General features: G+C 35.1%; 1 protein-coding gene across 2 annotated transcripts in view; it reads right to left on the bottom strand.

The window, feature by feature from the left end:
- LOC150099324 (PAX3- and PAX7-binding protein 1-like) overlaps positions 1–16035 on the bottom strand; it is a 291434-nt gene that overhangs the window by 258119 nt on the left and 17280 nt on the right. For both annotated transcript variants that reach the window (XM_090403794.1, XM_090403795.1), the window contains exon 2: positions 163–341. In XM_090403794.1, the coding sequence (XP_090259920.1) occupies positions 163–341 (179 nt within the window). The remainder of the gene's footprint in view (positions 1–162; positions 342–16035) is intronic.

The following is a 16035-nucleotide window of genomic DNA, read 5'->3' on the forward strand; positions in this document are numbered from 1 at the left end:
TTGTGATCTCTCCTGCGTGGGGATGAGATTTATATATATACATATAAAACAGCATTCATTGTTTTGAACGATATAAGCAAGAGACAATTCATTTAGAAAGCTAAAGAATTATGTATCACTTATTTCAAGAAAAAAATTTTAGTCTATTAAACACACACACACCTTAAGAGTTTTTTTCTTTTCGTCAGTTTCACTTTCTTCAACATTTTCCTGCTGCACATCTGGCTCACTCTCTTCCTTTTGTTTAACAGATTTTTCTTGCCTCTTTTTCCTTTCCTTTTCCAGCTGTTTTGCCACACGTCGGCTATAGCTTGATTTTTTAACTTGAAACACTTCCCCATCTATAACAAAAACAATGTTATTTGACACTAATGAAATAATTGAAACTCACTACTACAATCTAAATAATTATAAAGCAGCTTGAATTCAAGCCTTGTTGTAACTTATTATGAGTTACAACAAGGGTTGCCATCTTGTTTTCATGTGTAACTTTTTATTAAGTACTACAAGGTTACATCATAGGTACAAAATATCATAATGATTCATTATATTAAAAAAAAAAAATATGCTTTAGTCTGTTCCACTTGTGAAGTGATAAAGAAAAATAGCTTCAACAATTCTCTCAGCAGTAAAGTAATTTGATAAAAAGAATGCCTATAAGTGCACAGTTAGGTGTGGTGTTGCAATATACAAGATGCAATGTTTTGTTTTTTTTTATTAAAGTTCTGTTTATCTTTTCATATAAACAGAAAACTTTTTTTCGTAATCAAATGAAAGTGCTGCCACAAACAACACCTTGATCATGACTGATTGGCTGCCAATCTTGGTATTAAATATAAAAATTCACTGCACAAAACACAGAAAGATAATCATACTTACCAGAAATAAATTTCTGAAACTAGAAGTTTCTTACACTTTTTGTCAAGAAGATAAACCCGAATCTATTTACAGGACACATATAGTGAGCTAATAAAATTCATTTATTTTATTTTCTGAGTATCAGTTATTCTTCAGCATAACTGATACTCAGAAAATGAGGAAAGCTGGTTTTTACACATGGGTTTCTTAAGGATCATTGATATAGCCATAAGCATCTTTTGCAAACATGTTAGAGAATACGAAAAAAGAAAAAAAAAATGTAGCAAAGATAATTTATTAAAATTAGCTAAACAAAAATCATAAGATGATTTTCAAAACAAAAATCATAAGATGATTTTCAAAGAATATGGAAATCATCTTGAATGTGGTAAAATGTTTTCAAGGCTACTAAGAAATCTTAAAAATGAAGAAAGAATAAGAGAAAAAAACAAGGGATAAAAACTAAACATAATAGCATGGATGTCTGCAGTAATGAATAAAAAATTATGTAATAACAAATGGCCAAATAGTAAATACACACGGGAATGCAATCAAGAGTAATTTCAGTATGGAGTATGTTAAAGATACCAAGGAATTTTATACTTGGTTTTAATCCTTTCCCCAAGGAAGCAAAACAATGTTTTATGCGGGAAATATATTCACTTCTGAGCTACTTGTATATAGAGGCTAATGACTTCACATCACTTGTCTTAGTATGTATATACTAAGACAAGTGATGTCTTAAGTGAATGCAAAGCACATCCCCTTTTGGACATGTATAATGCAATGCATAATGGGAAGGGTTACTACCCAGACCAGTTTTGACCTTTATTGAAGTCTCATCAGTGGAAGCCAGACCCGGAAGCAAAAGAGTGTTTTGTGCATCAAATATATTCATGTCTGAGCTACTTGTATATAGAGGCTAATGACTTCATATCACTTGCCTTAGTATGTGTTCCATAATGCAAAGATACATTGATGCATGCTGGGGGCAGGTGATGTGGAGTCATTGGCCTCTCTATACAGGTGGCTCAGACATGAATGTGTTTCATGTGCGAAACATTGTTTTGCTTCCTTGGGAAGGGGATTGGGGCCAGGTATAAGATTTTTTGATGTCTTTGATGTATAGTGGACCCAAGGTAAAAAAACTTCCTATATTTTTTATATATAGAATATGTATTGCTCTATATAATTATGGTGTTTTGAAAAGCTTTTCTCTGGGCACCTTGTCATATTTCCATTTCTCAATTTCCTGTTGTAAAGTGAAAATCCGATCTTGACAATCTTTGTTTGGCTTGAACCCAACTTTTTTCTCTAAGTTTCTCTTCCACAATATTTCTCAACCTCTTTTAACATATACTTGTATAAAACTTACTTGGCAGACTAAGTAGAGAAATTCCTCTGTGATTCTCACATTTCTGCTTTATGCCATTTTCTTTTTTTTCTTTTTTAAATAGATGGGAACTATTAGAGCATCTACTACAATCATCTGTAATATGACCTTCTGACCAGGCCCTCTGAATTATTCAGTGTAGCCTCTTCTTGTCTCTGTCTCAGTAATGCTTTTCCAATTCTTCTGCAAGTTCAATTTCCTTTCCAGCAATATTCCTTATATCGATAGTTCCTATCTTCAGTTTTTCTGGCTTTGGGTTTCTTCTTCTAGATGTTGAGTTAGAGCTTGTTCCAATAGCTGACTTTTAACTGTTTGCCCTGATTCCCTGAAGTAAACCGCAGAGGCCTTGTTTAACTGGGTGACATCCCAAGCTGTATGAAATCTCATGTTGTACCATCATATGCGTTTGTAGTTTAAGCGAATAGAGAGTACAATTTGTTTGGTTAAGGCCCAAATTGCAAGCCCATCCTCATTTGTTCATACATAGTATTTACTTACTGATGGTGTGTGCCGCTCAAAGGTGAGGATTGGGCATTAGGTCAGAAGCCTCAGTCAGTTCTCTACATTGCTAAAAGCCATGTGGAGGTCTCTTCCCAGTTATTTGGCTTTAATGCTTAAGTGAACCCCCCCCCCCCTCATAGGACTATGGGCTCAGAATAGTTTCATTTGTTTCACTTATTGTTGTGTATGCTATTACAATTTTGATATTGTATTCCTGAAAATGTCTCTATGATAGAAATGAAATAACAGAATAATGAAACTGGTTGTTTATTTCTCTCTGCTATATTTATTGCATTCAATTTAATTATGATGTAAACTAACACCTAAGCCTAAATACATGTCCTTTTGTTATCCAAAGTAATTGCATCTCATTCCATCATCCTCAACGGAAATTGGGAATTATCACAATTTTAAAGAACTAGTGCAAGAATGATTTTATTTATTTCATATCCAAACACAAATGGTACAGTAGTAAGTAGTACAACATTATTTACAACAAATTAGGATATACAAATGAAAACAGCTTAAATTTGATAGGTCAATTATACAGGAAATAATAAGTAAAATATGAAGAAAGAAACTATATATAAGTTATATACAATAAATATGGTCAGATGTTCCTCCATTATCTTGAAAAATCAACTGCTCTTTATATGCAGGATATAAGATCCTCTTCTGTGCAAGGTGATTGAAGAAAGGGACAAGAAAGAAGGTGTTCCATGGACTGTGTCGTCTTGCACCCACAATTATCTGGTCCAGTGAGGTAGCTGCATTTGATGAGGTTTTGTTTGCAGCGTTCTGTCGTTCAAAGTCTGTTGAGGCTTTTCCAAGTATTCCAGTTCAAGTGGGCACCACATGGAAGATGTTCAGCTGTTGGAATACTAATATTATTCTCAGGGTATAGTGTAAGCCATTGTGAAGTCTTGTCTCTGGAGGGTTTTTAGGTGGTTCAACAGTTACTAGGAAGCTTATGCTGGGATCTTAGTCTTTGGGGCACCGTGGTCTGGCCGAATAGTGGGTGGCATTCATCATTCGTTTGCTTATTTCGTCAGCTGAGAATGCAGATCTTCGAAATGAAGGGGATGCAATACCAGCCTAAGTATACAGATCTTTTAGTGGTGTTGGTTTCAGGCATTCTGTAATTAAGTGGCAGCTTTCATTTAATGCTGGGTCAAGTTTTTCAGCATGCCAGGATCTGGTTAAGGCATTGGCACTACAAGGGTGTCAAATGAAACAACCCTTGTGACTTGAAGGAATGAAGGGTTTCATCCCTTATTCCACTCTGCACTAACACAAGGCTAATTGTCTCCACAGTGCAATTGGAAGAACGATGGTACTTTGCACCCTTTGATTGGAAAAGCCCTAACTTTGATTCTTGTCATGATGAGAGGAATCTTCATATGGATTTTTTTCAATTGAAAGTGAGTTAACCGCTCTCATATGGAGGTAGCAGGGTTGTTTCAGCTGGGAACTCAGGTTTTTCATCCCATATAGAGACAAATCTGCCATGAGTACACTGGAATTTACAGACAAAAAATACTTGTAGTGGTGGGCAGTAGATGGCTTGGTGTAGATGATTATGATAGTATTAGTAATTCTACGTAGTTGGTGGATTAAATGATGGAGATAATTGTAGAGTAGATTGCCCTTCCTCGATGAGTCTAGCCTCCTTGGAGGTGTCAAATAATAATAATAACACAGTAAAAGAAAAAAAAAAACTCTGCATGCCATGAATGGTTCAAGACCAAAACTGCAGCTCGTAACTGTTGTAAAAGAATCATCAAGTCCAACTCAGATTTTAAAGGGCCAAATGCTGCAAACTCGCTTCCTGCCCAAATGGCAGTTGCTCCTTCTAGTCCCTTCCAGGGCCAATGAGCACAACTTCTGTCCACCCAGGTTTTCAGCACCTGGGCATTGCTCTTCTCTTCCAATTCTTGCATTGATGACTTGGGCAAAGTTCCCTACTCTCCACTAAGAATGGCTCCCTCCATGTCACCCAGATAATGTAAGAAAGAAATCCAAAGAATAATTAATAAACTGAATACAAACAAAGCATCTGATTCTGAAGGTATCCCATCAAATGTTTTAAAAAATTGTGTCCTAGAACTAATATCTGTCCTGTATTGCCTCTTCAATCTATCCTCTTCAATTGGTCTCTCCCTACAACATGGAAACAGGCTCACTTCCAGCCCATCCCAAAGAAAAGTGATAAAAGTCAACCAATGAACAGTCCAATTGTTCTCACTTCTGTTTTCTCTAAAATTATGGAGTAGGTAATCAACAACCAACTAATCAGTGACAAGCAGTACGGATTCCACCACTTGCAACGTATACAGCTGATCTTCTTGCTTTCACCATCTATGCCGGACTAAAGCCATGAAAAAATTTGGAGAACCTCATGTGGTTGGCCTTGTCATTTCAAAAGCATTTGATTGGGTTTGGTACAGGGACCTACTTAGCAAGCTGCCATACTATGGCCTGCTTTCAACATTCTGCAACTGGATTGCAAAGTTTCTGAATGGTCACTCACTACATATCATGGTGATTTCCTCAACTCAGATTCCCCACCAATGCAGGAGCACCCCAGGGTTCCATTCTCTCTCATTTCTCTCATTTTCTTCCTATTGTACATAAACCTGCTCTCAGAGATGTCAAATCCTATCCACAGCTTTGCTGATGACAGTACACTCCATTCTTCATTTGACAAACCTTGTAGTGATCAATTATTAAAATCCTCAAGATACACCACAAGCAGTGGTCTGAACTCCAATATCTAGCTATATATCAATGGAGCAATACCAACCCAATAGACTTCAATTCCACTCAAACTCAGTCTTGTCTGATCTCTCACAAGAAAGAGCTCGCATCACTACCCTCTTACCTTTGACAATACTTAGATATCCAAACACGATCATATTTCTCTTCTTGGATTGACCTGTACCTCAGATCTTTTATGGCACAAACACATTTCAAATATAGGTTCTGCAGCAGGCAAAAAACTTCATGTATTTTTTCACACAAGACATTACTTCACATCTTCACAGCTCCTAATTTCATACAAATCCCAAATCCACTCAACCATGGAATATTGCTCCCATATTTGAGGTGCTGCACCAAAATCCTCTCTAAGATTGCCCAATTCTTTCCAGCTAATTAATGGTCCCTCTCACAGATCCACTTCAATCCCTTTCTCATAGACATTCAGTTTCTGCCTTGCTTCTTCTACAGATACTTTTATGGATAGCACTCTACTGAACTGGCCATTATTCCTTCACTCTCCTCCAAAATCATTAAAACAAGAGCCAATGCTTACCAACACCCTTTTCCAGTCCATCTTAAAACTCAGCAATAAAAGAGTAGACTTCACTGTCTACTCTTTTATTCCATGTATTTCTATTTTTTTGAACAGTCTCCCCAACTATGCATTCCCCAAAGATTACACCCTCAGCTGTTCAAGCAAAATGTGAGCAGGCTCCTCCTTTCTTCTATTCCTCTTGTCCACACATGGCACTAGTGTGCCATAGGTCTTGTGGCCTTTTTTGTGTGGACCAGATATTAAAAAAATATACCATATATGTCGGCGTATAAGGCAACTCTCAAATACTACAGAAAACCCCTCGAAATCATGGGTCGTCTTATAGGTGATTATAAAAAAAGGAAGCTTCATTTCTTGGATGAACATTTAGGTAGTTACAATACATTGTTATATAAGAAAATAGTCAATAAACAAATCAGATTAATTTTTTGTTACATAAATTTATTTAAAATATTACAATAGATGTAAGTCTTAAAAAACAAATAATAATTATTAACCTAAATTTTCATGTTAATTTTCTTCATCATCTGTTGAAAATAATTTTTCAGATTCATTGTTTAAATGATCGTCATATGGATCCCAGTTCAAATCCGGTGAATTGATTTTGCTTTCATCGTCATCAGCGTCCCACAACAGATCATCTTCCACACCATCCATATGATTAGAGATACCACACTTTTTTAAATGATTTTATTACAGTCTCTACTTTCTTTATTCCATGCTTTGATTACAAAATTGCACAGCATATCAAGTGATGCAGCACCCATAGATCCACCGTTTGTAAATGATTTTTCACCCAGTTAACATCCAATTATTCCACTTTTTCCGCATGTGATCTTTAAATGGTTTGTTCAAGCAGATGTCTAGTAGTTGCAATATAGAAGTTAAACCATCTGGTATAACAGCAATTTTGTGTTATTTTTTTCTAGAAGACTTTTAGTATTCTCAGTTAAATGACTACGAAACATATCCCATACTAATAAACTGTGTTTCTTCATTATACACCACCTGGTTGCATGTTCCACACATTATTTATCCATAATTTCACACCATTTTCAGACATCCATCCTTTTTCATGAAAATGTAAAAACACCTGAAGGAAATTTTATCTTAGGTTTAGTTTTACGTCTGAAGATGATCATTGGTTTTAACTTGGTTCCATCAGCCAAACATGAAAACACAACCGTAAACCTTGTTTTTTCATGACCTGTACTTTGAACTAGCACACTCTTACTACCTTTAGACTCCACTGTTTTATTGCTATCAAAGCTCACAGAGGTTTCATCCATATTTCCAATATTTGACAATAGAAATTTATATTCTTGTCTCAACTGAATAATAAATTTATGGAAACTGGCAAGTTTGTGATCAAGATCTGCTAGCAGTTTTTGAGCAATTTTCGTGTTTTATCGTATTACCAGATTTTGTCTGTTCATAAAATGATTACACCATCCTTAAGTAGCTTGAAATTCTATACTTTCACCCGTATTCAATACGGATGAAAGTATAGAATTTCATTGACTATTTTGGTGCATATGCTCTAATCATATTTCTTGTAACAAGATAACAATTCTGCCTTTGTTCGAATACCCATTCTGCAACGTGATTTTCCAGTTGTGACCCCATTGGATGATCCCCGTTCTCATCGCACATTTTTTTTTTGGAAATTTTTTAAAAATATCTTCTTTCTTCCTCCATTCTCTTACCATCTTCTCGGTTATGTCAAACTTTCTTGCAGCAGCACAGTTATTAGTTTTTTTGCCATTTCAATTACCCTTATTTTAAATCAAGCTTCATACTTTCTTCATTTTGTTGTGGTTCAATGATTTTAAATGATAACAATTTTAATAATCCTAAAATTTTAAAAAATGCAAAATTAATAATTAATTAAAATCACTTTTAATTAGGGTAATTCGCATAAATACTAAATCTATGCTATGCAAAAAAAAAAATAACGGATTTAACAACAATACCTAATGTTGCATTAATACAAGAAAGAAGAAATTGGGGGGTTGTCTTATACAACCGACATAAGCTTAAAACCTAAAAATAGCCTAAAATTTAGGCCTCGTCTTATATGCCGACATATACGGTAATAATAAATAAAATAAAAAAAACTGATATATTATATTATATATGTATTATATATATTCATAGCCTTCCCTGCTTCCACAGTAATTTCGAATAACCTAATCAACCAGCTTTATCACAATTTTTTTTTTTTTTTTTTTTTTTTTAACTCCACAATGGGATCCTTAGGGGGCTCATGCCAGTCCCTAGCCTGGATAAAGGAGGGTCGGTCAGATGAGTGTTGATGCTTTGACCATAGAGAACAAACATGATTGTTATCTGATGCCTATACGATCAACAGATAAAACATGCTGGCTCGGATGTCACTCGGATGAACATGGTCTATGATACTAATCGAGCGACCGGGGTCGGATCGAAAAGCGGGATACCGAAAGGAAACAGAAACTAACAGAACTGTTATCAGTAGAAACATGGAATGTACAGACACTTTGGATGTCAGGAAAACTAGAATTACTTCGTGAGGAAATGAAGAGATACTGGTGTGATATACTAGGACTGGCAGAAATGCGATGGACATCATCAGGAGAGATAAATGGATACAAAGTCATATGGTCAAGGCACAACACCATGCATGAAGCAGGAGTTAGTTTCTTTCTTAACAAAAAAGCTAAAAGGCACTGTTAGGCTGCATACCAGTCAATGAATGAATCATAGTAGCAAGATTCCAAGCAAAACCATTTAATATATCAATAGTCCAGATTTATGCACCCACATCTGACAGTGCAGATGAAGATATTGACTTATTCTACAAAGATCTGACAGAGACAATACCAAAGCAAGATGTACTAATTATTAAAGGAGATTGGAATGCCAAAGTCAGAATAGATAATGATGGTTGGGAAAGTGTCATGGGAAAATATAGTTTTGGAGAAAGAAATGAACAAGGTTAAAAAATTTGCTGTGGACCGCGAGATGATGATCTGTAACACAAGATTCCAGCAAAAGGAGTGTGGGAAATGGACCTGGTGATCAATTGATGGGAAAACCAAGAACATGATCGATATGATTACGATTAAAAGAAGTTGGATAACATCAGTACAGCAGTGTCGAACTTATCAAGGGATGGATATAGACTCGGATCATAGTTTAGTGATTGCAAACATCAAGTTGAAATTAAAAAGAAAATATAAATCCCATCATCAGAAATGAAGAGATATAGCAAGAATAAGTGAAGTAGAAATAGGAAGAAGGTACAGAACAGTGTTAGAAAAGAAACTTAAAAGTGTGGACAAAGAAAAAAAATTTGAATCTAAGAGTGAAAGGAGTAATGAAGGCAATAGAAGATGCAGTTGAAGAAACAGTACCAGAAGAAGAGAAGATTGAGAAGAAGTGGATTAGACAAGATACATTGAAGTTAGCACAGGAGAAGAGAATGTTGAAGATAAGGGATACGTAGAACAAATAGAGGAGCAATATAGAAGAAAGTGTAATGAGGTGAAAAAAGCAGTCAGAATGGATAAGATGAAATGGTTAGCAATGCAATAATATAGAACAGCACTATGGAGAGCATAAAACTAGGGAGGTGTACAAAACCATTAATAGCAGGTGGCAACCAAAACAAACCACAATTAAAGATGAAAAATGCAAAGTATTGATGAATAAACCTAAAATTGTATAGTGGTGGATAAGATACTGTAGTGAGTTATATGAAGATGACATAGGATGACTAAAATACAACAAGAGTCCTGGTAATGATAACATCACTGGAGAAATGATTAAATATGGTGGCGAAAGTATAGTTACAGAAATGCACCACTATGTAATATGGTATGGAAAGAAGGGAAAATATCAGGAGTGGGTGAAATCGATATTAGTGACATTATACTAGAAAGGAAATAAGCTACAAAAATTATAGAACAATTACTTTGACAAGTCACCTTGGTAAGATGATAAAATGATGACATTGACAGAAATACTGAGGACACAATTGGAAGCATACCTCGCAGATGAGCAAGCAGGATTTAGGAAAGATAGAAGTACAATTCAACAGATTTTGACAATGCAGCTAATAGCAGAGAAAGCTAGGAGAAAAAACAAAAACATGTATACTTGCTTTGTTGATTTACAGAAGGCATTTGACAGCATCAACCAGAAAGTGATATTAGCAGTGCTAGAATCCTATGGAATAGGATTCTAGCACTGTTAATATCACATGTACTGGAAACATGTATATTTAATATGCTTATTAAAAAGATGTTTGTAATACAATGGCAGCAGTTAGAATAGGCAAGGATTTGGGGAAATGGTTTAGAACAAGCAGAGGTACTAGACAGGGGGGAACTAATATCACCAAGCATTTTCATCGCACATTTAGAAAGAGCAATGGATAAAATGAAGGAAAGTGTGAAAGGAATATCAGTACACCGGAATTAACAATCTGAGATTTGCAGATGACATTGTTATTATGGAAGAAGACGAAAGAGAACTACAAAAAACATTGAAATGGTTAGATAAGGAAGGAAAAAGATTTGGACTTGTTTAAAAAAAAAAAAAAAAAGACAATGGTATTTGATGAGAAGACCATGAAACAAAGGATACAAGTGGATGGAATTGATATAGAAAATGTAGAACAATTCAAATATTTAGGAAGTAAAATGACATGATTTGGACTGTAAAAAAGAAATAAAGATCAGGATTGCAAAGGGAAGAACAAATCTGAAGGCCATGGATAACATCTGGAAAAGTAAAGTGATCAGCCTGCAAACAAAACTAAGAGCGCTGGAAACATGTATTTTTAGCTGCGCATGGATCTGAAACGTGGGTAATAAATAAGAAATCAAGAAAATGAATTTTGGCATTTGAAAGTACTTGTTACACGAAGATTCTAAGAATGGGTACAGAAAATCACAAATGAAGAGCTCTATCGGAAGATACAACCAAAGGAGAATCTAATGCAGGAGATTATAAAATGGAATCTTCAATTATTTGGACACATCTGCAGAATGAGTGAGGACTGGAAGATAAAGACATTCATGTTAGGTATTATGGATGCTGTAAACAGAAGTTGCAGACCATACAGAGAATGGATAGACGGCATAAAGGACTGGTGTGGAATGGATGTACAGAAACTGCAACACTGTACACTGGACAAAGAAAGATGGAAGAAGATAGTGAAGGAGGCATTGGACACCAATGGGCAGTGAGCCCATGGTTCATGATGATGACGATGAAAAAAAAAAAAAAAAAAAAAAACCTAATAACTCTCCATGTAAAACATCTGCTCCTCACACCCTTCTTCACCATATCTTGTTCTTTCCATCTTAACATGCACTCTTTTTATAATTTCTTCTGTATTAATCTGATAGAATCCCTTAACTCACTTCAATGTCTCTATCATATCTCCTCTTTTCCTCCAATCCACTAAACTCTGTAATCCACATTCCCTCAAACGCTCTTCATAACCAACATTCCAGATTCCTGATATCACTTTGGTCGATGTCTTTGGATCCTCTCTAGAGTTTCCACATCATAATAAAAATCAGGTGAGCAAATCTAAGTAGAATAGGCAATGTGTGGTCAGACCAATGCCTTATATAGGGGGACCACCACCATCTTATCCCTATGTATCACTGTACTTTTTATCATAGAAGCAACACGATGCGCAGTCTTTGCAACACTTGCAATGTGCCTCGGAACTTTAGTCCGCTGTCACCCCTAAGATCCCATATCTCATTCACTTCCTGAAATATAGCTCCATCAATACAGTATGTAGTCATATCTCTGTACCTCAAAGTGTGCCTTTCATTTATTAATATTAAACCTACAATCCCACTCATCTGTCCAAGCTAAGAGTCTATTTAAATGTGGATTTCCTGTAGAGAATTAACATCAGCAATACTTCTGATAATTCTCCCTAACTTTGCATCGTCAGCAAACATTTGAAGATCCCCGGTCGATCCACATGAAATAATATGGTGGTATTAACAGTTTTACAGTGGCTATACTGCATAATTTAGAAGGCTTGGTTAAAGGATCAAATTCCAGATAATTGGAGTACAGCTCTAACTGTACCAGTCTTGTGAAAGTGAAATAAAAATGAATATAAAAATTATAGGATACACACACAGAAAAAAAAAAAACAATTAAGAAAATAGTTGAAGAGACCAGATCTTGTAAGGGCACACAAACATAAAAATTAACATAGAATGTTTTTGATAGCAGTAGTTTCATAATACACTGAAGGTTCATAATACTCCATAAAGCATTAAAACTCAATAATTCAAATAGAAACAGCAATACACTTGTATAAGTTAAAAATCGACAAAATTAAAGGATGAGCTAGAAGTTGGTTCAATGTAAAATTTGGTGCAAGATAGGGTTATATATATATATATATAAACTCTATCCATTCTGTTATTAATAATCAATAGAAACCACATCAAGAAAAGTGATATAAACCTGATATGCAAATATCAGATATATTAAGTTTAACTGCTTATGCTGTATAAATAATATTATTACAGATAACTTACAATTACCCAAATTCATACTTGATACCTTCAGAGTATTATGAAGCTACTGCTATCAAAAACATTCTATGTTAATTTTTATGTTTGTAAGGAAAATTCAGTAAGAATTCACACCTGTAGTTTATATTCTCCTTCTATATTTTTAATTTTTTTTTTTTGCATATATATATATATATATATATATATATATATATATATATAAACACACAAGCAATGTCAACATGTTCAATATTGCTCTCTCCTATGACCATAACAATAGCTAATTCCTTCTTAAAGCTATGAAGATAAATTTACCACTACCAAAAGTCATTCCCTTCAACACTAACAATAGCTCTGTATATTTATCCTCTCTTCTTCACTATCTTTTTATTATGCCTTTTGGAAGAACATAATTGTTTCAGCCAATTTCAACAAACTCATGCTACCTTATACAGGTCTCAAACTAACTTCAATTAAATCTCTGCTCCATCTCCTGTTAGATAAATTTAACAAATAACAACTGATTCTTATAGCTATTATGTAACACTTCTCTCAATGCATTTAGTGAATATTTTCTAAATACCTTTAATTCACTTGATAACCATTAAAACAATAAACATGGACAACATGATGTGTCAGCCTAATCCAATACTGACTAGGGATTTTTATACTTATATCCAGCTATTTTTCTAAAATAGCAAGTGCCAGTACTCATTCTTTGCTAGCAGAAAATATTAAAATTAAATGAAAACTAAAAAATTATTTACTGCTATTTTCACTTCATAGTGTAATTATGTTTTTGGAATAAGAACAAAAATTAAGATATAACACACACAGTTTATTGAGCATAAATTTATTGTATAAGGATATAAAAAAAAATTGATATGACATTTTTAATAAAAATATTATATATCAGATATAAAAAATGTACATAGAAAATATCTTAACAATAGACTTATTAAATAAAAAATGCAGATTTCATTAGCAAACTAAGCTTACTTGCTTTATAAGTGTAAAAAAAAATTACTGAATATTACAAATTTCAAAATGGTACGACATTCATATCACACGTCACTGTTGATATAAAGGTGCTGGTATACAGTACCACTGCATACTGTCCCCTGCAAAAAATGCACTACTGCTAAAATCATAACTTTCAATCTGCTGAATTATACCAACATGAGTCTGAAATTAAATCTCTCATCAACCAAAATAACTAAATTCTCATTAACTCTTTCTAAAGCCTGTCCATTCAACAGACATTTATTAAAAACTAGTTTATCAACAAATCACACACTTGCATGGTCACATTAAATTTTAAATCCAATTTTCTGTCTACTCTTTCAATTTTTCTTTTAAGATCATCCTATTTATTAAGTACCAAATAAGAAATCAGCATATCATTGATCTCATTATCTCTTTGCTGTTGCTTATCAAATCTTACTTGATAAGCAGCAGCAACCCCAACCCCTGCTTTTTCACTATTCGATCTCTTCTGTCAACATTATAATTACTATTATGCCATTTGATCAAGGAACATCCTCATTAACTCAAAATGGAACATGGAAATAAATAATGGCAAGAATGATTTGGTAGGAAATCAATTGAGTTTATTATTATTATTATCACCCAAGACCCCGTGGAGTCAAAGACTCATCTAGGAAGTCTTATTATCATACACACAGCTCGTCATACTGCGCTTTAAACACACTCAAATTCTCAGGCAAGGTATTCCAATCATTCACAACTCTGCATGCAAAAAACCTGCTTCTCACCCCCCTGCTCACATCCTCCTTATACAGCTTCCAGGGATGTCCTCTGGTTCTCCCCTGATCTCTCACTGTTTTCTGTAGAACCTCTCCAACACTGATCCTATAACAACCCTGTACTAACTTGTAAACCCAGCCATGCGTAGTGAAAACTTGACATGCTGGTCCCAAGCCCGGATAAATGGGGAGGGTTGAGCGCAGGGCTAGCAACCCAGTCCCAGAAAGAAAAAAAAAAAATCTTTGCTATGCAAACTGAAACCTTTCAAAATGTGATACCAGATGAAGAAAATTGAACACAAACTGCCACAAACATGAGGCACCTCTGTGAAAGCCCTTCTGGGGAAGCAGAGGTGCAGAAGAAAGTGACAGACATCTTACCAAAAGACAAGCTTAGACTGGGATGCTGAAATGTTAGAACCATGTTTGAAACTGGGAAGACATACCAAGTCTCGAGAGTTCTAGAAAAATACAGACTAGAAATAATGGGATTAAGCAAAACGAGATGGATAGCAACTGGAAAAATCAAATTAAACTCTGGTCACTACTTAATCTACTCTGGGAACCAAAATACGAATGACCACACAAAGGGAGTTGCATTAATGATGACAAAGAAAGCTCATGGTGCACTAATAGAGTGGAACTCAATATCTGAACGAATACTAAACGCTAGATTTAAAGCTGGCAAGTAGAACATCACAATAACTGCTATATATGCACCAACAAATGATGCGATCCAGGAAGAAAAGGATAACTTTTATAACATGCTACAGAGAAGTATAGAAACAACAAATAAAAAAAGATATTATTATTACGAGCGACTCCAGGGAGTCCTTAGACTCATTGAGGGACCTCACCCTAAACATGTCCACACAACTATACGACATTCTCACAGTATCTATCATACCTTGCCTTGAACTCACTGTCATAGCACCCATAACAGACTCTGGCAGCTTATTCCACTCATTTACCACTCTAAAAGTAAAGAATCCAGCTCTAACACCCTTGCTAACCACACTCTTGCCCAGCTTCCATAGGTGTCCCCTAGTTCTCCCACCACCAGTCGTGATTTCAAAAATATCCTCTGAATTAATCCTATAGAAACCCTTTAGCAATTTGAATGTCTCAATCATATCTCCCCTTTTTCGCCTACCAACTAATTTCTGCAACCCACAAATCTTCAACCTGTTCTCATAAGGTTCATTCTATAGACCTGCTATCATCTTGGTCACTCGCCTCTGGATCCTCTCCACCTCTTCTCCATCAAGAAGAAACTTAGGTGACCAAATCTGGGCACAGTAGTCGAGATGAGGTCTTATCAAGGCTCAGTACAGAGGTAAATGTAACTCATATGCAATATATGAGTTACAATTGCATATGCATTATGCAATCATAATGCATATTATTATTATTATTATTATTTCGGGCAACTCCAAGGAGTCGACAGACTCATCGAGGAAGGCCCTAACATCATGTCAAGAACAACTATTCGACATTGACACAGTATCTATCATACCTCGCCTTGAACTCATTCACAGTCATAGCACCCACAACAAACTCTGTCAGCTTATTCCACTCATTCACCACTCTCCAAATAAAAAACCTAGCTCTAACACCTGTGGTAACCGCATTCTTGCCCAGCTTCCATGTATATAGGAAATC

Source organism: Typopeltis vanoorti, chromosome 14 (genome assembly GCF_054136105.1).
Source record: "Typopeltis vanoorti isolate ZY-2024b chromosome 14, IOZ_Tvanoo_1.0, whole genome shotgun sequence".
In the NCBI taxonomy this organism is placed as follows: domain Eukaryota; kingdom Metazoa; phylum Arthropoda; class Arachnida; order Uropygi; family Thelyphonidae; genus Typopeltis; species Typopeltis vanoorti.